At 32.7% G+C, this 24735-nt stretch overlaps 1 protein-coding gene across 1 annotated transcript in view; it reads right to left on the bottom strand.

Annotated features, from left to right (window-relative positions):
• Positions 1 to 24735, bottom strand: part of LOC111086625 — a gene marked incomplete at its 3' end in the record, with an annotated part of 194584 nt that overhangs the window by 28491 nt on the left and 141358 nt on the right. The window contains exons 3-8 of the mRNA XM_022390234.1: positions 8838 to 8907; positions 6586 to 6635; positions 5996 to 6023; positions 4989 to 5051; positions 2688 to 2779; positions 297 to 522 (exon numbers count right to left, since the gene is read on the bottom strand). Coding sequence (XP_022245942.1) covers positions 297 to 522; positions 2688 to 2779; positions 4989 to 5051; positions 5996 to 6023; positions 6586 to 6635; positions 8838 to 8907 — 529 coding nt within the window. The remainder of the gene's footprint in view (positions 1 to 296; positions 523 to 2687; positions 2780 to 4988; positions 5052 to 5995; positions 6024 to 6585; positions 6636 to 8837; positions 8908 to 24735) is intronic.

Raw genomic sequence — 24735 nt, 5'->3', positions numbered from 1 at the left:
ATATATATATATATATATATATATATATACTATATATGGACATTTATTTTGTTTGAGTGAGCATTAATTAGCTTTGTTGATCCGAAATTAAGAGGAAATATAATGTATTAAATTCAAAAACTCCAAATGAAAGAAGACCCAAACAGGATAAGAAGATTGCCGTTTTAGGTATAACAGCTCGCAACAAAAACTTTTAAGATTTTAACATCAAGTTGGAAGGCAAGTCATGAAGCTATATAAGAATGCCTAATCAACCGTAACCTATAAATCACTACATGTGAAGATATGAAACTTACTTCAAACCCGTTTCTTGTTTGACCGATCCTTCTGTTTTTTCCACGTCGAAATAATTCGGTCTCAGCCAACCCTGTCTATTGTAAAAGCCCAGATTGCTGTGCTGCTTACCATACATTTCAAGTTCTTTTGCTGTGTAAGCTGACGAACCAGTTTCGTAGAAGTCATACTTAACCTCTGGGTCTTTAGAGTAGCAAACAGTCTGATTATAAGAGTTACAAGTTAATTCTGTGGGAGAAAGATATATAATCATATTAGCTTCTCTCCTATTTCTATCAGCTCAAAACGTACTACAATATCCATATTGACATTGAAACAGTGATCTAAGCGGGATTGATTTTACTTCTTTAGGTAGCACCCAAGAAAGTTTTTTATATTGATTAATTAAGATGAAACAAACATTTTTTTGTATGATACCAAACAAATATTTTCATTATATTTGATATTCATAAAGACTAAATATATATAAACGAGTTTATGTTAATCTGGAATGCTTAACGGAAAACAATCATGGAATGAAATGCTAAGTTCTGATAAACGTTCTGTTAAATTTATCGTTTTCATTATGTCTGTATATTACACTGTTTACTAGATATCATGTAGTAACCAGTAAAGAATCGAGTCTACTTTAAACTATGGCTTTAGAGACATTTTTTACAAATCATGTTGTTTTAACTGCTGCTTTATCAGCAAACAGAATTATTGGCCGTAGTAACAATCAACGTATAGATTAAACCTTATTAAATGGTTTAATGTGGATTTATAATTACATCTTCACTCATTTTCACCTAAACAATATGTCAATTGCAGCACAAAACGAAACCAAGTGAAACTAAATGGTAATTAGTTTAGTATCCGTTGAATATAAATAAAAAATATAAATAAGGTACTTTGCATTGCATATTGCCTTTTTGTTCATTTAAATAATACCATAACTTTTCAGTATTAATGGCAAATATAATGCAGAGGTTGAGTACGCTACATTGAATCGATTTCGGAGCATCACCACATTGTTACAGTTCATGTTCTATCTGTATACCGTGTCTCTTAGCAACAGACCTGCACTCCAAAACTCTCCGTCATAACGCTGTCATGTTCAAACAAACTCTTCATGCTTGATTCTTTCTATAAGCCATCTAGTAAATGGAGACAAAGATTTTTCCATTGCTCGTTTCAACAGTCCAGTAGCATAGAAATCCACAGGTGTTATGTTCGGCGATTTGACCAGTATATCTCTGTACGGAATAACATGAATACTTGATTCATTCTCCAGCAGCTTGATATATGTAACAGTTGAATGGTTATGTTGTAGAAACAACTTGTCACGTTTTAACAAACATAGATCCTTTTTGATTATGTTGCGCGCTGTTGTCTGGGACATGGGGACAGCTTTTGCCACTGACCTTTCTGTTCATGAAATCTCACCTGTTATAAGATACCATACTTTGGTTACCATGCCTGGAGTATGACTTGTTGTAGGTCTCTTTGTCGATGGTCCAGTTCCACCAAGTTCATCTATATAACTTCGTTTTCTGAAGCCACCAACTACAAGATATATCATCGTCTTGGAAATTCTAAATCTTTATAATCTAAATATATGAACGAATATTTTAAGTCGGAAAAGCGACCAGTTTTCGATCGCATCGTATTACTTAACAATGTCAAAATGTAGTTCTAATACATGCTGTTACGTAGGCAGTGGATACCTGTCTTATGGATTGCTTTTTTGCGTATTCAAACTAGTTTTAATATAACGTACTCAACCCTCTGTATATACAAGTTTCTCCATATTAAAAAAAATCAATTGAGTATACTTCGGATCTTCATGAATGCTTCCTGGAAAAAAGTAATAAAAACTACATATAAAACACGTTTACCCTGAGGACATTATATTACAATAAACGAGGTATAAGATTTCCACTTCCGAGCTGCCTTAAAACTATAGGTTGCCCTCAATAAAGTAAGTTACGTACTACAAGAGTAACTTTTAACTGATTATATGTACAGTTAGCTACACTATTTCGCCATAATTAACATTTCCAGTTAAATTGGTAAATGAAGCTTGACGGAATTGTGATACTGATTTGCGAGTATCGTGGCAATACATTTGTACGAAGAAAAAGAAAATACATATATTACTCAAAATAATTCCCTTTCATTAATCTTCTAGAACGGTCATCAGGGTTGAGCTAATTTCTAACACAACTGTTGAAAAGAGAAACACAAACTCACTCAATCAAAGATTTATCAATAAAGGCGTAACTATACAACAGTTTTATTGGACATTAAAAGCAACTTTCCGTTTTATACGTAAGAAATTTAAATCAAAGATTGTTCTGAATGTTTGTATATATGTATATATATATATATATATAGAGAGAGAGTATTTTTACCTCCATCTCTTTTTAATTGTGTCTTCATCATTAAAGACCTCTTTCCTTTGTATGCTAACCTTTCCTCAGCGGCAATTGGACACCCAGAAATACTGAAATATGTAGCATATGAAACATGAAATATCTTCAATAGAATTAACTAAATACAAAGAATATAAATTGACAGCCACAACAAGTTGAGAAAGATATTGGCTCTGTTTCTTTATCCCAATAAAAATTATATTTGCAATTCATTTCAGAAAACATATGTGCCTCCTTTTGGCTTTCATTTCAGACATAAGCCACGGAAATGATAAGCTTAAACATGTTAATCATGAAGTTAAGGTTTCGCGGTGTTATTTCAGTATCTGTAATTGGAAAATAGTTGCAGTAGCTACAAATGAAATAGATAAATGAAGAGTAAAAAGGTGTTGGTGTCAAAATATGCAAAATACCTCAACAGTTGTCGTTTTATTAGCTTATACACATAGCTATTAATTTAATTTAAAATTTATCTTGTAGTTTTTTGTAGTTAATTAATTGATTTTACACAAAACTGCTATACAATCAGTACACAAATAGCTCTTTATTGTAAATATTTATCGTGGCCACAGTTGGCATCTTTGTAGCATTATGCCTACCAATGTTTTCAAAGTCTCTGGTGTAATTTTATTCAATTTTCATTGAAAATTTGTCAAGGCTTGTTCTCTGGGTTTAAAGTTTGGACATTGTGGTGATCATTCCCTTTCACTGGAGATATCCTGAGGGTTCTTTCTTTTATTGAAAGTGTGTTTGGTGTCTTTATTTTCTAGTAATATGAAATTCTGCCCAATCAACTTTTTTCCAGAGGGTATAACATGACGGATTGATTTGTTGTTTGGTTTTTGTTAAGCACAATGCTACACAATGAGCTGTCTGTGTTGTGTTCACCATGTGTATTGAAACCCAATTTTCAGGGCCGCAAAGCGTAATGAACTAATATTGTGTGGTAATTATGGTGATTCATGATCCCATCAACACTTGGAAGATGGCCATCATCATTCACAGATATTGCGCAGAAAACTATCATTCTTGACTCTTGGCACAAGGCACTTCTTTCTTAATCTCTCTTTGACGAACATATATCCACCAATTGGAACCAAACGGTTCACATTTAGACTCATCTATCCAAAGGATCCTGTGCCACTGTTCCAAAGACTACGTACAATACATGTTCTTTCGCAAAAGCTAGTCACTTTGCTATACTTTCTTTGTGCAGTAAGGGACTTGTTGCTGCTATTATTCTTCAAAGGCCGCATTCCTACTGTGTTGTTGAGACTACACATCTTAAAATTTTATCTGACAAAGTTTTTTTTTTTCACAATTCGTCTTCGAATATCGAGAGAGTTGATTTTAAATATCTAACATCCATTTCAATGTGCTTTTTACTCGTTTCGGGCCTTGCCTGATGTGTTATAGAACTGTGTATCCTTGTATCAGTCCAGTGTATACTTCACCCTACTTGGTGAATAGCAGAGATCTTTTGGATTTTTTAAAATTTCCAACGAGTACCACGTAAGGATATGACTCTGAAAAGGGTGTCAATTTTCTCTGGTTTTGCATTTTAATGGCAACGCCACACTATATAAGCTTTAAGGGACGATATTTTTTTTTCCAAAAAAGATCACTTTTATACACATATGAGTACTTAGAATGTGAACAACTCAAATTTTTATTAGTTATGTCTGGTTCAGAAACAAATGGGCATCATATGTGACAATGATGCACCCCTTTGAACAACGTTAAAAATATACACTGCAATTAATCATTTATAACTATGTGTTGTTGTTTTTTCTTTAAAATTTAAACGAATTAAATGTGTAGCATATTAAAAGCATAGATAAAATGGGAAAATCAATAATTTACCTATTTTGATGTTTTTTTCTGTTATTTTACATTACAATGTTTTTTTATTTCATAGACGCAACAAATCAAACTAATAGCACTGTAGAATTCTAAGAAATGTTTGTTTGTTATTAAGCACAAAATTACACAATGGGCTGTCTGTGTTGTGCCCACCACGTACAAGGAAACCCAGTTTCTAGCGTTATAAGTCCACAGAGTTATCGCTGTGCCACTGGGAATCTCTAAAAAATTTTCACACTACTTTAGCAACGTCTAATATATGAATTAACTACAGATTTGGTCCATTTGATTGTATTATCTTGATAATAAGAAAACCAGTAAGACTTCAGTAATAGCTTCAAAGAGTATACGATTAAACGTGTTCTGTACATTAAAAAGCACAACATTAACTTCATATAAAGAACGTCCCTATCTTACCTACGATGTGAAGCTCTGCTACTGTTCACATGACCTCTACCGGTACACCCTGGTGTGGGACATCTAGCCAAAGAGAAAAAATCATACATCTCACATGAAGAAAGTGTAGTTTAACTATTAAAATGAAAACAAGATTGAAACTTACATGAACAATCAACTAAACAGTTTATTATTTCTGGTAAACATTAAACGAAACTCCCAGATTTATAGCCATGATTATATTAAAACAGCAAATTTTACTAGTAATATACGAATGTAAATGTTTATACAGTTCTATGGACTAAATCTAAAGGGAAGAAAAGTAAATCATTGAATCAATCTTCTTGATAAACAGTTCTGTTTTGCTACACCAGATAGCGCTACTGTTAGAAAAATTAACAAATAGCATCCAGTTACTTCAGGCTATATTTTGTTGCGTGTAAAGAAAAAAGTTCATCTGTGAATTTTAAAAAAGAAAACTCTAATCAATTTTTCATTAAACTAGTTTAGCCCAAAATACCAAAATATCAATAGCGTTAGTTGCTAAATCTACATAACTAAAAGTTCGTACACACATCATAATTATATTAGTAATTCTGAAGAGAAGCGCGAGTTTATGTTAACAACACAGATCGAAAAATCACACATGGACTTTTTTTCAGCTCATCTCCAACCGCAGAAACTCTACAAACAAATTAGCATGAAGTGAACAGGTAACCTGAGCGCTACAAGGTACAAGTAACATGTTTAACGAGAAATGGAGAGAGGACACCCTCAATATCGATCGTAGTTTCCGTTCTGCGTTATGTAAACGCAAGGCAAAAGCATACAATTGAAGCCCTTATTGAGAGTCGTGGTATATATTGTCTACTTTTATTTAACGTTATTGCTATAACGAGATTATGGCCACTACGTTTCACCCAACATTATAATCTATTTAGGTTAAGTGGGATATACGAATGGTGGATAGAAATGTAGTAAAATATCAATAGCACTTTTACATAACCAAAATTACAATTTATACTTACTTCACAATTGAATCTGCCTTTGATATCGCTGAAAAAAAACAAGGAAAATATTTTTACTTTAGGCCTGACACTACGAATATTAACTTATATATATATATATATATACCACATAGGTTACATACATTTATGAAACAGGTGGTACGTAATGTACATATAATCACCAGAAAACTGAATTATGGTCTACTTCACTAGTTAAGTTGTATTTTACGTACATGATAAAACTACCCATTCTGAGTAATGGACGTATTCTAAACAGTACTAAAAAGTAAACATTTCATCAAGATTACACATATATATGTGTACATAAAAAAAAAAAAAAAACCTACACAGATATATATGTGGGTGGGTGGGAGGTGGATGAGGGAATCAAACTAGTCTTCCCCTGACAAAATGTCAGTACTAAATTCATTAATAAATTTGTAGGTTTTAATACATAAATTTCAACAACTTTTTAAAGAGGTATATAGATAAACAGATAGATAATAGTTTATATCCGAGTCACAGTTAACTTAATGATATTATCCAGTTGGAGAGAAAATAACAATATATTACTGCTATGAAAAATGGTACAGACAAAGACTTTCCAATACCTTTCGAATCTTCTGAAACAATGATCTCTCTTCTTGAGCAATTGGATAGGCTGAAAAAATCCCATATAGGGTTATTAAGTAGAGGTATAGATACATTTATAAACGAGAGTATGTTGACATTTAATCTGTCATAATGTCATTATTAAGTCATTATTATAAATACGACTAACACTAGTTTGATGTTTCCCGATATACACAAATTTTCTCTCTCAGCATATAAAGTTTTTAGTTTATTTCTAGGATGATTATAATTCGTAACTGTGCCTTTCATTTCAATTATGGCGTTGCTAGGTAACACTGAATCTGGTTACGAGGAGATTATCGGTTCAATTAACCGTACCGACTAAAGTCCTAAATGTGACGTGGGTTTGTATTGTAGCAGTGGAAAGTGTGATCAAAGTTATCGTGTGTGGTTCAACTAGAGTGACTCATCCAGCTTATAACTAGTTTTGCTAAAACTATTGAAACAAAACTCATATGTCCATTTTGTTCGAGATACTTTGAAATAAATTTTGATCACGTGAAGATTTTGAAACCGTATTCTCTACATAACTCATCATGGAAGGAAGTTACATAAAGTTGATAATCACTCTAATTAGTAAGAAGCAACTCTGCCTTCCAACGAAAGGAAGGTTACCATAGCAACAGTGATGTCAAAGGAAACACACAACATACCAAATTTATTCCATTTTTACTGAAACAACTCCCAGTATCTGTACGCCATCTATTAAAACGGCAGGCTCTGCACAGATAGTCCCACAGGGACAGTGAAAACAGTGTTGTATTTAGATTGCTGGCTTTCATGAACAATAAAGACGTCCATATTTTACTGTATTATTATTATTATTTTATTCAGAAAATTACTGTTCTCACTTGCACAAATGTAACGTTGCTGACCTATAAGAAAAACATGATAGAATGCAAAACATTTGTACAATTAGTTATTTTTTCATTACAATGGAATGTTGATGGATTAAATCGAGTGTAATACGTTTTTGATTACGTAACAGATTTATGTGCTATAAGACATGCCTGCTACATTAGATATACTTTGTTTTAAACCCTTAACAAGATGGCTACCCTCTAAGAAAAATGCTTCTAATGTAAAAACCTTTTTTTTTTCTCGTAATAGTTGGAACTGGTAACGTCGCTTAAAGAGTTAAAACCCTCTTTATAGGACGCAACTAAACTATGATAAATATGTTATCTATCTTAATGAATTTCAAAAAAAAATTTGATGCTTCAGAAGAGAATTATAACAATCTTCCTGCTTTGGATGAAAAATATAACACACTTCAAAAGTACTCGAAATTTTTGTTTATTCAAATATTGTTTTAAAAAGTTGTTAATTTCCCGAGTTGTCACACTTCAGAATGTCTATTAAGTTGGTTAACATTTTCGAGAAATGGGCATTCGTCGTTTGCTTGTTTATCGTTAAGCGCAAAGCTACTCAAGGGAGTGTCTGTGTTGTGTCCATAATTGGCGTCAAAACTTATCGCTGAGCCACTCAATATGTTAGTTTGAAAGATCGCAAGAAATCTAATAATAACCATATTTTTTGTTACAAAAGTATACAGAATAGTTACACCGCAAGGAAGATTATGTAATTAGACAAAATAATATTATACTATTTGGTTGTCATGTAAAGCTGAGAGATATGTTTGAATACCATGGAATGTGACCTTGAAGTCTTCGTGGCATTCGAACAGTCAAAATAAGAAGCACAATAAGTTTCAATTGAGACTATTAATCGCCACCACAGCAGAGGGAAATAGGGATTAAATACAACGAACCTTGTTCGAAATACGGTAAAAAAAATTAAGATTAATCATCGCCACCACAGCAAAGGGAAATAGTGATTAAATTCTATGAACCTTGTTCTAAATACGGTAAAAGAATTAATATTATTAATCGCCAGTACAGCAAAGGGCAATAGTGATTAAATACAATAAACCTTGTTCGAAATACGGTAAAAGAATTAAGATTATTAATCGCCACCACAGCAAAGGGAAATAGTGATTAAATACAATGAACCTTGTTCTAAATACGGTAAAATAATTAATATTGTTAATCGCCACTACAGCAAAGGGAAATAGTGATTAAATACAATGAACCTTGTTCGAAATACGGTAAAAGAATTAAGATTATTAATCGCCACCACAGCAACGAGAAATAGTGATCAAATACAATGAACCTTGTTCAAAATACCGTAAAAAGGGTGGAAGTTTGTTTCCACGAGGAATTTCATTTACCTATTGTGATGTAACAATGGTCCTACTGCATGCCCTACACCACTGAGTCCTTGAGTAGCACCTTTAACACCTGTAAAAACAAAACAAAACAGGATTATGTTGGAAACGTTTATAATTAACTGTATATTTCAAAGATATAAGATTCTCTAACAAAGAATATTATTTATGATCACACATAGCAAATTCAATGTTTCAGTTTGAGTTATCATTAAATGAAGGAACAACCCATTTACCTATCCTATTTCATGTAATGTGAAAACCTGATATAAAATTTCCTTTTTTTATTGATCCATCTTCTAGGAAGGCAGTCACCTTGTTGAAGGTGACACCTGCGTTTCCGGGTCATATGTTATACAGAAGATACACGAGCTATGTCTTTGTTTGTTTATTTGTAATTAAGCATAAAGCTACACCCTGGGCTATCTGTGCTCTGTCAACAACGGGTATTGAAACCCGGATTCTAGCGTTGTAAGTCCGTAGACATACCGCTGTGCCACTGGGGGGCCCGAGCTATGTGAGATTCGATCGACTGATTTACTAAATTATAGTTAATTCTACACTGGAAATACTTACTTAGTCTCTTCATTTTGAAGAGACTAAGTGAGTAATACGACATCTCATGTCAAAGAAAATAGCAAGGTGAAGGATGAATGTTACGTTTGTTTAAAGTTACATGAGCGGGGGAAACAGTTTAAAACTGATTTAGTGCAACGTAATGTCCTACTATTTAACTGAGTTGCTTCTGTTAACAGCGAAGAGAAAATTATACGGGGATAGCAGAACGCAACTAGATTTGAACGTTCGATCCTCAAACAGTTTGTAAAGTTGAACTTCAAGAAATAATATAAAGCAGATTAAAAGTATTTAGGCGAATTTTACATCATAGCCTCGATCTTTCCAGGACATCATAAGGTAATAAGAGCATATTCATAAAACGGGCATAGATCATTATTCACCTTAAATTAACATTCAGAAAATATGACATCGCCTGTAAAGAAACCGAATTACTACATACATTATGCTGCAGATCATACAAAGTAGTCCTGTTAAACCCTGGTTGTCCTGCGTTGTGCCTAGGTATTAATCTGTAGCGTATATGTTAAAGTAAATGCAATGCAAATGGAAACATAGTGCTCGTTTTCAGTAAGACAGAATAAACTTGGACATCTTCATATTTCTGTTTGATGTTAAAGCAGGCTTCATCCATCGATCGACACAGATATTGATCCGCTGAGATAATTATTCCCCTCAGCCATATAGGATCTATGGAAACACGACGAATATAATTTAAGCCTTCCGCCTGCAGGTGAATTCATAGGGGAGTTTAATTGCCCCTAGAGGGAAGACTGGTCGAAAAAGGTTTGATAAACACAGAGAGATATTACTTAACCAGTTTAAGATAACGAATATTTGTTTAATCTGAAATTTAGGAAGAAAATAAATAAGCAAGCTTGAATATACAAAAATAATGCACAAAATAGCATTTGAAGAGCAAAGTAGCAAATCACCGAGTACAACTCGATCTTTGTGGTGACAATAAAAATATTAACAATTTCCTAGTAGAGTAACAGGATTTTATTTCAGCATTATGCACTTCTTTCCAGTTATTATTCAAGTGCAGGAATCCTGATCAACTGGCTGAACAGAATTGCACAATACTTTAGCAAGTGGTGAATTGAAAACCTAGCAGATAAATTTGTGTATGCTCGTTTATTTCTTCCTTTTAAATGTATGACGTAAAATTAACAACTTTGAAATGTTGTGATTCCTATAGAAAACGAATCACGAAACGCTTTAGGTTTAACAAGTGTGAGAAACATCTCGTTAGAATGCAGAAGCCTTTTTTTTTTATTCCTAATCAATGGCCAGTGATATAACAGAGTTTAAATACATAATGGATCGACTAAGATTATTGCGATAAACAGCAGTTTAAGTTGATCATGATATTTATCACAGTATTCCAGATTGGAATTTAGATGCACCAGGTTCAGTCTAGCTGATAATTCCCCTTGGACATTGGCATGTGGCAGACAAAAGATGGATAACGCTTCTTGGAGAGTAGCATGTGGCAAACAAAAGATAGATAAGCCTCCCTGGACAGTGGCATGTGATAGACAGAAGATAGATAAGATCTTTTGGGTTGTGGCATGTGGCAAATAATACTTCCTGGATATGTGATAGACAAAAGATAGATAAAACTTTCTGGACTGTGGCATGTGACAGACAAATGATGGATAAGGCCTCTTAGACAGTGGCATGTGGCAGGCGAAAGGTAGATGTGAAAACATATATTTAAACACCTTTGATACGAAATATGCAATTACTGGCTAAAGAATTGTGAAATAAAACATATGTGATAAAATATGATGCTTCGTCACATTTCTTAGGCCTAATTCCCTGGATAACTTTAATTTGGAAAATTTAAGCTCGGTAAAGTAATTTAATTTACAGGTTGTATCGGGAACATTATATAACTTAAGGGAATCAATTAAATGCGTTAAAATCATATAATGGAATAAAGATGTAATTGTATTTTTTAATGAACTGGCAAGTAGTACACTTTACTGTACTAATCGTATTAACATTTAATATCACAACTCAAAGTAAGGTGTTTACAAGTTATTCTTCTGGATCACTACTTTACTTCATTATATACACAATTCTAATAAATGTGGATTAATTTTAATATCGTACTAGAAGGTGTATTCATAATCATTTTACTAAAAACCGATGGGCAAGTACTATACGGTAAAATCAAGTTAAAAATATCATAAAGGCTCAGGTTGAAACTCGTTGAAAACTTCGAAAAAAATTAAATATATGTTTAGTATGTATCTTACTATTAAAAATTATACCTTCAGTTTCAAAAATACTTTTCCATATTTTGTTGTATGTGTTTTTAGTGTATTTGTTTTTCCTAAGACGCTGAAAAGTTCTAAACCTAATCTAAACTATTTTCGTCAATGGTTTAAATATTTCATACGTTTCTCTTTTTATTACACCTTTAACTTACCTTTCGATAAAACCTTAACACCACCTCATATATTCGCTCAGGAAAGAAAAAATCGATTTGTTTTGAATTTCGCCCAAAGGCTACACGAAGGTTATCTGCGCTAGCCGTCCCTAATTTATCAATATAAGACCAGAGCGAAGGCAGCTAGTCATCACCATCCACCGCCAACTCTTGGGCTACTTTTTTACCAACGAATAATAGGATTGACCGTCACATTATAACGCCCCCACGGTTGAAAGGGTGGGACGGGGATTCGACTCCCATCACCCTCAAATTGCAAGTCAAGCGACCTAGCCAACTGGCCATGCCGGGTCAGGGAAGAAAAATATTCACATTAAGGGGTTTAAATATTTCATTTGTTTTTATTGTTGTTGTTGTTCTGACACCTTTAACCTACCTTTCGACAAAACCTTAACATCACATCATATATTCGCAGTGGAAAGAAGAATATACATTATCTTCACTACATATGATTATTCATTACGTACAGCTTGGAACAGCTCAAGTTCAGCCACAAGTGAACGTATAAATTTGGTATGAACGCTGAATTTGAAAACGATAATTATATTCTATTTTAAAATTTAACTCTAATTTTTCACCCTTTTTGGATCTTCTATTTTTTTGATATTGTTTTATTATATTATTGATATTATTTTAGCACTTATCATTACCGTCTGTTATTCTTAGGAAAAGAAGTGTTGAAAATGAATCATTTTATTGCAATATTAAATAAGCAAGATAAAAGATACGAAACATTGAATAAATCTACTATTTATGGTCTGAACAGAAAGCTGTAAGTTTTCTTCAGTTTCACATATAAAGTTTCTAAAACAGCTATAGGTGGGATAGTATATTTATTTGTGTGCAACATGTCGTTCCTAACAGTGAAACATGATCACAATGCAAGTTTCAAAGGACAAATAAATTCGTATGCATTCAACCAAAGAATCTTATACTAGTTGCAACTCAAGTTATATGTAATTGTAATAGAACGGTGTTTCTGGTGTTTTATTTATTTATGTAAGTAACTTCTGACAAATAGAAAGGTGTTCTTGTTGTTTCATTTATTTATGTGAATAATTTCTTACAAATAGAAAGGTGTTCGTGATGTTTTAATTATGTTAGGCTTTAATTCTTTGAATCTTAATGATTCCAAATGTCTTTTTTTTTTTTAGTTTTTGTCTACATGCAATATTTTTACATTTCGAAATATATTTTGCGTTGCTTTTCAATCATGTGTTCATGTTAATGTTGGATTTTTTCGTTTTTCATGTTCCTTGCTACTACAGAGACTGAGTTTTGATGACAGTATTAATAACTATAGTTATCTTTGCGGCTGCCAAAAACTGATTAACCTGACTCCAGTTTGAAACACCTCACAAGATGTGCAACAATTCCTACCCCCGCTTTGTTACTTAGTGCATTCTTAACCATTATCGCTAATATAGTATAAAATATCTTGAAGAACCATTTGCTGAGAACAAACCACATACTATTACAGAAATACATATTTAAAATAAATACTCAACTCGAGTACATTTTTTTGTATATACTTCAAAATCTACAAAATTACAGAATATATTATTAGTACAAATATTAAGGCCTATATTTAACTCCAATAGTAGTTGAAGTGCCCTTTTGAAATTTGTCAAATATTTGGTATATTCTGATATGTCATTAATTAATAGGCCAACCAGTTGGTAAAACTTGGTTCATTCACCTTTGTTTTTTATAAAATGCATATAAAAACAAAGGGACCTAGAGCTAAACAGTTTAAAGTTTTAATAGAATAGTACAAAGATTTGTCCTAAAGACAACTACGAGACTGTTATTTATGACAATGCTACATGATTACCTCTAACAAAGCATAATGTTACGGTATTATGTGTAACAATGCATATCACTACAGTATTATCCGTAACAATGCAAAACATTATGATGCTATATGTAACAAAATTACAGCACTGCCTGATTGGTTTTAAAAGTTGTGTAAGGAAAATAAATACAAAGAAATGACATAATTAAATAGACATCCTCCCTGAGCTGGAGAATAAAGGCATTAGAACACTAACACAACCTGGCTAATTACCGGACATGAACCCCATTGATCACCTGTAGGCTATCCTCGACCAATTCCAAGGACTCTCTAATATAGGTTATGTGCTAGGAATGGGCTGCAATCCCGCATATCAGGATTGCTAGTCTTGTCCACAAGGTGTAAGCTCATTGCTGTTTTGAAAAGACTGTACCACAAAGTATCAACCCACTCATATGTTGCCCGTGCTATGTATGGTTCAACAATAAACTGGTGTTCTTTCAAACTTGGGTGTCTATTTACTTATGTCGAGCTTCTATACACACAATAAACATATCTGGTGTCTATCTAGTTATAGGCATTTTTCATGTGTAAACTGGGAACTGATAAGCTGATGCTTCTGTTACCAGAAAAAAGGCCTAGCATATCAAAAATGCATATAACATGTGATTTAACATTTTTTTAAAAACCTATTCTCACTGCTAAAATAGATTATTAAATGTATTTTAGTAATATGATGAATAACTACTCATTATTATATTGCCTGTAAGGTTCTGCTATCTTAACTTTTTAAAACTGACCAAAAGCTTGCGTGTATCAAAACGGCAGTTTTTTTCCTTCGTATTTTAGGTTTTGGAAAATAAACAGTTTGTTGTGATTATCAAAGTTACCCTCAACTTACCTTCATCCAAAGACATAATTTGAAAACCACTGTCCAGTATCATCTTGAGTTTTTGCAACCCTGCTATCGTGTCCAGGGACCAGCAATGATCCATCTTGTAAGAAAATGCGACTTTTAAACTTAAGTTTCTGGCCTTACTACAAGCTGCACCCAACTCTGCAGAACTGAGACGAAAATCTCCCAGCTTCACCAACCCCTCTGAAGGAGGACTGAAGGGCAACCAACCAGGGTTAATCTTTTCCCCATATTATGAATACATAGATTTCGTTGGACAGGCGCGGTTCCTGACAATAATACATATACACTCACATGGTACAACTAACAGCACTATGACGTTCATTAGAGCCACCATAGCAACCCACCTCGCTGGGTTTATGCAGATTACCGTAATTAAACATTAAATTGGAGACTTAATAGCTTGGTAATTCCATTAGGGGTTATGCGTGGATAATCAATTTGAAAGTGGAATAGTGGATTGATTGCAGGTCACTGCTACCGACGTCATAGCGGACAGTCACTTAAAAATGGTAGAAATAGCTCCATTAAAGTTATCTTAGTCAATCCGTAAAATTCAATCGGTCCAAAGCGTTAAGTCAAACTTCCAACATCCAATTCAATTTGTCTTATAAGAACTAAGAGGAAATAGTTGTATAAAAGGTAATAGTCATTAATGACAGGGGGTTTCCCCCCTATTGATTTATTGACTTGGTAAAAATACTGTTTTAATTTTCGTTTCATTAGAGAATATGACGGAACTATTTTATATATTTGTATATTCAGTCTTCACACTCCAGTTCTATTTAGTTTACGTAGCTCAAGAAAACATAAAAAAACAAGTGAAACGAATCCGGCTGCGTGACATCAGGGTCACTCGTCAGTCGTAGGTACAAAAACTCTGATAAGCTAAAACACTCTGAATGTATATCTGTAATGTTAATTATTAATTTTTCTTACATATACATACATCTAATATTACCGAATGGAACACCCCATGTATTACATGCTAGTATAAAGTTTTAAGTTGTGATAAACAACATGTCCGCTTTCACATCTACGGTATGCTTCTGCCTCAGATCTGTAGCAGTTTGTGTTCACTCACAAATGATCTTTACTGTTTGCAAGAAGGAAAACTACAAGGAATTAAGTTAGAGTTGAAATTTTTTGTTTAATTTCATACTCAAAGGCATTCACGTCGATCAGAAAGGCAGATCACGGTTATATGTATCACAGATATTCCCTCATTAAACATCGTATTTAAAAAGTACAGTGTGCGTATGCCTTAAGTCGGCTCGTGCTTAGTTTGACAATAATGATAAACGTCCATTAATTCACCTAGTTTAATGATTTAAATTACTTATAGTCATTTTCAATTTGAATTTGTTTGATTATGCTTTATACAAAAATATTATCGGATCCACTTTTATATGTGGTTTACAACTAATTGAATTTGAAATGTTCAACAAGATTCGTTGAGCTGTTTGAGTGCGTCTGGAGATAATATTTTGATTTGTTAGCAAGTACGCTTAAAGAGGACGACGAAGCCCGTGGAACAACTCACGTTCTTCCAGCTGAGCCTTCTTTGAACAATAAAGAACACAGTTTGTTTTTGAGTTTCTTGTTCTTGTTGTTGATGGATCGCTAATAAACTGGTTATTGCCTCTTAATTTATGTGGTAACTCCTTGAGTTCAGAAATATGCAAAACGTAAATAACATCTGTGACTAAATTACTTCCGCTTTTGAACGTAACTCTGTGTTCAGGTTTCTTAATATAGGTCTACAAATAAAACGAAATATTTAATAAACTACTTTCAGAAAAAAATAAAGTTTTTTTAAAACCTTAGCATATCTGTTAAAAAATGGGGGTCAAAAACCACAGCACTACAGAGAACAAGTACATCAGTAATTTGAAACATTGCTGATGTAGTATACGATGAAATAACTAAGATTAATGTTTGAAAAGAATAAACTATTTTATGCACTAGTATATTTACTCTAATATAACATATAACCATAGAACAGTACTTATTTGTGTATAATCAATACAAAAGAAAAAGTCAATATAACCATCTCAGACTGAAGCTTCTCGAGAGGTTATGAAATATCCTTGAAATGAATTCATGTTAGAATTTAACGTTTTGTTTCGCGATCAGGTTTAAAAGTACTAAAATATATTAACTTGGTTTGATGAAGGGCAACTGTTTTTAATAGTTATAATGACGCTCTAAAACAGACACATTAACCCTGTTATTGGTCTAAATTAAAGCTCAATTAACGTGACCAAAGAAATAATACTATTATGTCAAATCAATTCTTTATCCAGTATCTGTCGTTGACCTCATTTGACGTTTCCACATCCAGAGTTTTCAATACCTTATAATAAAAGAAAACAACAACTAGAGGGATACTCAGTAGAGCGCATACCGCTGACACACAGCGTTGATCATATTCGGTCCCAAACAAAATACGAAAATATGTCCCTATGTCCATCGACACCATTTTTGACAGGACAACGAGAAACGATATTCTACATATTTTCACCAATTTTCATAAAAATCCGATCATTTTTGACTGAGTTATAGAGCAAAAATAGTGTGAAAAATCGGTCCCCCATGTTAACAGATAAGTATTCTTTGGATTTTCGTGACTTTGCTGTGATCTTGACCTTTAACCTCGACCACCTAAAAACAAATCACTTCTATGTTGAATCATAGTCCAAATCTATACGAAATTTCGTCCAAATCCATTCAGTCGTTTTCGAGAAACAAGCATACACACACACACACACACAGAGAGGAGTGAAACATAATCTCCGTCCACCTTCGGTGGCTGAGGTAGTAACTCTAATAGTATTCGTATCTTGTATCTATGGCAAAGCTTATTAAGGCTTTCTGCCGTCGTACCTAATTTTGAACTACTAAGTAGATAAAAGGCAGCCAGTCAGCAGTACCCTACCACCCATCATCCCACACTAATGAATTTATATCACTCTTATAACGCACCCATAGCTCAAAGTGAGGGGAGTATTATCCCGATTCAGTCTCGCCTCGCCAACTCCGAAATCCAGAGTTCCATCACAAGTTCAAACCGCGCCCTCTACAATAGAAAAACAAAGCTACCTGTTGTTATTGGTTTAAACATTTAACTTAAATTAATGAAACCAAAATAAATTATATTATGATATCAGATTAATTCTTTGCTTCAGAATCGGCCGTTGATCAAATCTAAATATTTCCACGTTTAGGGCTTCCGATGTTTTGATAGAATAACATTTAATGATTAAAAGAGCCACGCAGGTGTAGAGTGCAAATTAATAGTTATAGAAGAGTAGTAAAACCATGTCAGTCGTAAAATGGAAATATAAGAACAGGAAAGAAAAAAAGGAAAGCAATTACAAAAAAGAAATGTATGTAACAGCTTTGGTGCAAACACAAAAGATAACGTTAAGCATCACAAAATACTTATTGTAACCCTCTACTGCGCACTTTATGAAAATACAGTGGAAAAATGTTCTCTTTAAATATATCCTACTTAAGTAGGTTTATATTACACAAAATAAACATTTTTTTTGTGAAATATATTTTGGTAAGTTATGAAAGATTAAACTACCTAGAAGTAACATTGTTAAATTGATGAACCAACAAAAATATATTCATGATTTATTTAAACTGTTACCTAGAAGTAACATTGTTAAATTGATGAACCAACAAAAATATATCCATGATTTATTTAAACTGTTACCTAGAAGTAACATTGTGAAATTGATGTACCAACAAAAATGTATCCATGGTTTATTTAAACTGATACCTAGAAGTAACATTGTGAAATTGATGTACCAACAAAAATGTATCCATGGTTTATTTAAACTGATACCTAGAAGTAACATTGTGAAATTGATGTACCAACAAAAATGTATCCATGGTTTATTTAAACTGTTACCTAGAAGTAACATTGTTAAATTGATGAACCAACAAAAATATATCCATGATTTATTTCACCTGTTACCTAGAAGTAGCATTGTTAAATTGATGAACCAACAAAAATGTATCCATGATTTATTTTAACTGTTACCTAGAAGTAACATTGTTAAATTGATGAACCAACAAAAATACATCCATGATTTATTTAAACTGTTACCTAAAAGTAAGAGGATTCATCTACAAATGTGAAACATTTACACAGATGTGTTACCTGTACGTTACAATGCGCAATAGAGAGTTAAATGTAACAGAAATGTAAATAGGCAACACGCTGTAACAACATTTTGAGTAAAACGAACGAAAAGGCACAATATAGTCGTTGTATATGCCGTCGTAAACATAAAACCGAAACTGTTTCTGTGGATTTTCTTGTTCAGTATACCTGATTTCAAGAGAATAAATTAGCTACTACACTTTAGATGTACTGATATTACACTCACGTTATTTGTCAAAGTAAACATGCTAAATTCAAGAAAACTACGTACACTACTTCCAGCAATCAATATCTTTAACGAACCTGAACATATTTAAACCTGATTAGGTAACAACACAAGTAACCTCATGCATGTAAAATAATCCATTTTTCTTATTACGGTATGCCTAAAATAGAAGAAAAAATAATAATCTATAATATTTTCTACAGCCATCAATATCTTAATCAACAACTACAATGGTTCCTCATCAGCTATAAGTTAATTCATACAGGATCATCACTAATACATATAGTTTAGTACATATTCGATATTGCAAATAATTATGGAAAAATTGATTAAAATAGCTATAAAGTGCAAATATTATGGGATTGTTCATTGTTCTCCTTTATTGTATACAAATGAACCGCACCAGAGTACAGTGTTGATAGATTACATTGTAAATAGTTGTCATTCAACCAATCAAACAGTGTCTATACAATGCCTATACAACTATAGGCAGCCTTACTATTCTCTGTAGTAAAATGGTGAATACAAACATGGTTCTCAGGACAGAAATGCCACATGACAAACGTGTAGGAAACAGATTGAGGAGATACAGTAAGAACAGTATGCAATATCTGAAGAGGGTACGTGAAACTAGTACTGTTGATAATTAAAGTGGTCAGTGCAAAGTCCAACGTTTTCAAAAGTGATGACAAGTAACTCAGGATGTGCTCTTTACATGATACACAACAATCCATTAGATATATTACTCATAATCTAGCTGTAAGATCAGGTATAAATGTGGATGTATAGCTGCTTAAACACCACTGCTTAAGAAAGATAAACCAAAAGACTGAAATGGGCATCATACTTCAAACAAAAAACGAGTAAAGGTAGAGGAAGGTGCTGATTAAAGAATAATTCAAATTTAAAATGTTTGGTAACAATAAATGATAAATTGCTCGATGGCATAGAGTAGAATATTACTATGATCAACAATCTACTGTGTAGCATGCTAGGAAACTAATATAAATATGGGCTGCAACTCAGCTAATGGTGGTGGAAATCTACATAAAATTCATGGCACCTTGACTGCTGGCAGACACAAGCGTATTCTTATCCATCACGTCATTTTCTCAAGAACAAAGCCTAATCACAAACGTGCAAATCATAACAAGGCCTGTATAAAGTCTCAGTATTATCATCATTAAGGTTGCATGAGTTTATATGGAAATTGAGATGGTCAAAAGATAACCACACATCTTGGCTGAATTGTGTGGAGTAATTATAGGACAAATGAAAAACTTACATACATCATACATTGATAAGCACACGGTGGCATAAAAGCAAGTTGTACTCCTTTTTAATACAAATATGAGTAGTTAGTGGGTTATTTCTGGCACACACGCTGATTAGTTGTCTCAGGCAATAGGAGAGAGGGACGATGAAGTCATAGTTTCACGAAGTGGCACAAGAGGGAGCGCTGCTAAGGACTTGTTGCTAGTGGAGGAGTGACATCATAGTTTGAGGCTACTCATGAGAGAGCTCGTTGCTCAATAGTTTGAGTGCAAGGTGATTTTCATTTTCAGCATAAAAATACTTTTCTTCATCTTACAGTTTTCGAGTTTTATTTGAGTAACCTCTAGAACCTCCGAAATGAATATCAAACTTTTTAAAGTAAATGTTTATATTCTATTTTTAATTTTTTCTATCATATCACTAACTGTATGAATTATTATTAACATAAAGTGCAAGGAAAAAAGTGCTCTTGGGGCGTAATTACAGTATCTTCAGCAGATGTGCTTATAAGCCTTCGGCAAAATTATCTTACCTTCACGCAAGATCTTAAGGCTTGAGAACTGATACAAAGTATGATGAATGTTGAAAATTTTATTCAACCTTACAATTATGGATTTTGAAACATAAATAATACATAATTAACTAAGATATAAACGTATGACCTAAATACATTTTAAATGTCTCTCTTACTGTTTAGGTAAGAAACAACTGTAAGTGTTATCATGGACAAAGCAGCCAACAGTATTATAGCCAGTAACATCTACCAGATGATGACAAATGTACACTAATTTCAAAACAACCATTGTTGGATTATAGTGTAAAATGAGCTCTTTCTAATGACTATATACATGTATATGTAGCAAACACGTGTATGTTAGAGAGCTCAAGCAAAGGTATAGAAGGTTGGCTTGGTTCCTGTCAGGGGTTGACAAAATTTAGTACTTTTTCCCTATTCTATTCAGCAAGAGAACTTTGAAACTTTTCATTTACAGTGATTTATTCTATTTGACTAACGACTTGGATATTCTACAAATATTGTCAAATTGGGCTGTAGGCATACTGAGAAATTGGCATCATGTTTTCAAAATGAGGATTTGTCCAGATGATGGAAAAACTATGATTACACATATCATTTCTACTAATGAAAAAGTTTCTCACTTCTAATATTTATTATACACATCAACATTAATCTATTGGCTGATCTTTCTTGCAAGTTTACTATGAATGATTAGCTACAAATCTGAACAGTTGATGTACGATCATAATCCCCTATCTAATGCTTCAAGTTTTGTGAATAAACATTTCAGTATGTATGAAACTTTTCTTATTTAGAGTTTGTGATTTTACTTACATATATTAATGATATCAGCTTAAAAAATATTGGGCTGTGATAAAACATGAGTTTTATATAAGAATCTACATATGATGACTTGTATTAGATGTTTAAACACAATTGTTAGAAATGTGAATAATTAGTTCACAGGGTCTAATTTATCACAAAAGGCTAATCAAATATTTTGAACTTATGTAGAAAATAGATGTCTGTGATGATATTACATTACATTTATGTTGATTATTATGTATGAAATGAACATTAAAACAATTACAGTCAATATTAAGTATAATATAAATTCATGATGTTAGAAAACATGTAGGTTCAAAAAGTCTTGATAGAAATGAATAAAACCTTATAACCCTTTTTTGGTTAATTCATTAAAACGTTGAATTTTGTTGTTGAGTTGTTTAACTATTGTGCTGTTTTGTGTGTTTCAACCAGTGGAAGTGTGTCTGTTCACAGGTCTATATATTACACTAGAGATATCCATTTTAATGTGTGTGTGGTCTGAGGCTGAATATATGTGCTATTGTGTTTTCAAGTTCTAAGAAACAGACTTCAGCAGTCTTATCGGATTGTTTCAGGTCTTTAGTACCAAAGTGAATTATCAGAAATCGGATAGATTCGGAAAAAGAACTGGACATAGCTATAGCATCATCTATTTCAACTCCAGTGATGGATTTTGACAGGATTGGGTGTCCATTAATAAAGGTTCAGTGTTCGTGTAGGTACTTAAGCATTGAATCACCTAAAATGCCTATGTTAGGAAATAAAATAGTATATTTACTTGAAATATGTCCATGTTCCTCACGTGGTGGTACATTCACGATGTTAGAAAAACACATAGGTTCAAGTAGTCTTGATAGAAATTAATAAAAACCCTACAGGCTTATAGAGTTTTTATTCATTTCTATCAAGTATAATATAAACATAGTATGATATTCATATTTTACTAATGAATGTACAATCATAAACATCAACACATATTATGTAATATATTTGAGTTGTTCAACTTTTGATTTCTAAAATTTTCTTTTCTCCTAACTTAAACTTTGAATCCCATTAGCCTCTTCTCTTAGTAAAAAGTTGGTTTGTCATCAACTATGATGAGTCAGACTAAATATCCAATAGGACTGAAGAGTTCACACCATTTGAAGAGTGCAGATATTGACCTTTCTATCATTTTGCATTCAATGTTAATGACCCTCAGATAAAAGTGGATAGAACACCTATATGCAATAAGTTTTAGTATAAATATGTCAGCATATGCCTAAAGATTTGTGAAAATATTTACAGAAAGGTAAAAATATTAGTTTTAATTTCTACAGCTATGATGGTTAAACATAACTATTTACGTAAAGTGATATATATAATCCTTTAAAAATAAACTTTAACAAAACAAATATTTAGGTTAACTTATAAAGTTAAATACGAAATTCAAATTATTCCAAGAACTCAACGTTCTGTCCCGAATGTTATAAAAACTGAAAACTATAAAGTTGACCATACTGATAAAAACTAGAGTTAAACAGTAAGTGTGGTAATTTTCACTTTTCAGGACAGATAATTATATGTTATATTAATTATAAAAGCAAAAACCAATGAAATAATGCTATGAATATGTATTTTACATTTGAAACATCAAATAATTGTAAAAAATACGACAAATTAAATATAAAAGTGAAAACTATAAATAACTTAAATGTCCTTAACGGATATGTAGATCGGGTTGCAACATCGTTATTGTGAGGAATAATATGAACAACAAACCTGAAATATTTTGTTAAGAACATTTTATTGTCAACAAATGCTATCCTAACTTTTTATATACAATACTTTAAACTACAATTGTTTCATTCTGAGAAATGGTATATGTGATAAAAACTTCTCAAACAAATTATATGTAGAAGTGATAAAGTAAACATAAATTGAGACATGTTGAGGTCTGTATGCAGTTTGCTGACCTCATAATCCTACACTGTCCTTGTTCCGCCTATAACACCTTAGTCACACTATCCGCCCCTAGCAACACACCCTCTGGTAAGTCACACTATAATGTCATCTTACTATTTTCAGGACTACGCAAGATAGATTATTATAATTGTAAAAGGTATAATATGCAAATTAGATGAAATATCAGTCTTGAAGCTTTGATTGTTAGTGAAATGAAAATTATAAAGTTGATGATATAATCACGTATTGAGGCATAATGAGCACTGACCTTAGTAACACCATCCGCCTATAGTACCTTAGTAGCATAGTCCATCTACAGAAGCCTCAACCTCAGTAACAACATGAGACAGACAGGAACTATGTCGTCACCCCCTCCCCTTGCAACGCCTCTTCTTGTACCACTTCCTGGAACTATGACATCACCTGATTCAGCCCATCAGTGCTTCTGTATGAAGCCCCCCACTAACTACAAATATGGAATACTAGTTTTGTACAATTAATTCGCTTTTCATTTATATTTTCTCTAATCACGTATTGCACTTATGCAAAATTTACCATTTAGTTGCAATTACTCATAGTTTGTGACTCCTATATGGAGTTCACATATTGATTTCTATGTTATTTCTGATATTGTAAGTTAATATATACACTCACTAAGTTCTATAAATTAGTTCTTATAGGGCCCCTCATTAACACATATAGAGCCCTTTTTAATACCTGTAAGTTACACTTTACAGATTTATTATTAACACATATGGTTTAGTACATTCTGATATCTAAAGATTAATATATGTACAGGGTTCTCATATATGTACAGGGTTCTCATTAAATCCTACCGATTAGTCACCAAGGGGTTTTTCCTTAAAACCTATTATTCATTGACATCCATCCTTTTTTCCACTGACAGCAACATAATATATGTACAGGGTACTCATTAAATCCTACCGATTAGTCACCAAGGGGTTTTCCTTAAAACCTATTATTCATTGACATCCATCCTTTTTTCCACTAACAGCAACATAATATATGTACAGGGTACTCATTAAATCCTACCGATTAGTCACCAAGGGGTTTTCCTTAAAACCTATTATTCATTGACATCCATCCTTTTTTCCACTAACAGCAATATATTACCCTATTTTTCACTAATAAACATTTGGCCGACATGGCCAGATGGTTAAGGCAC

The sequence above is a fragment of the Limulus polyphemus genome, unplaced genomic scaffold (assembly GCF_000517525.1).
Source record: "Limulus polyphemus unplaced genomic scaffold, Limulus_polyphemus-2.1.2 Scaffold1263, whole genome shotgun sequence".
Classification (NCBI taxonomy): domain Eukaryota; kingdom Metazoa; phylum Arthropoda; class Merostomata; order Xiphosura; family Limulidae; genus Limulus; species Limulus polyphemus.
Note: the sequence above shows the minus strand (reverse complement) of the source record. Positions and strands in the feature narration are given on the sequence as shown.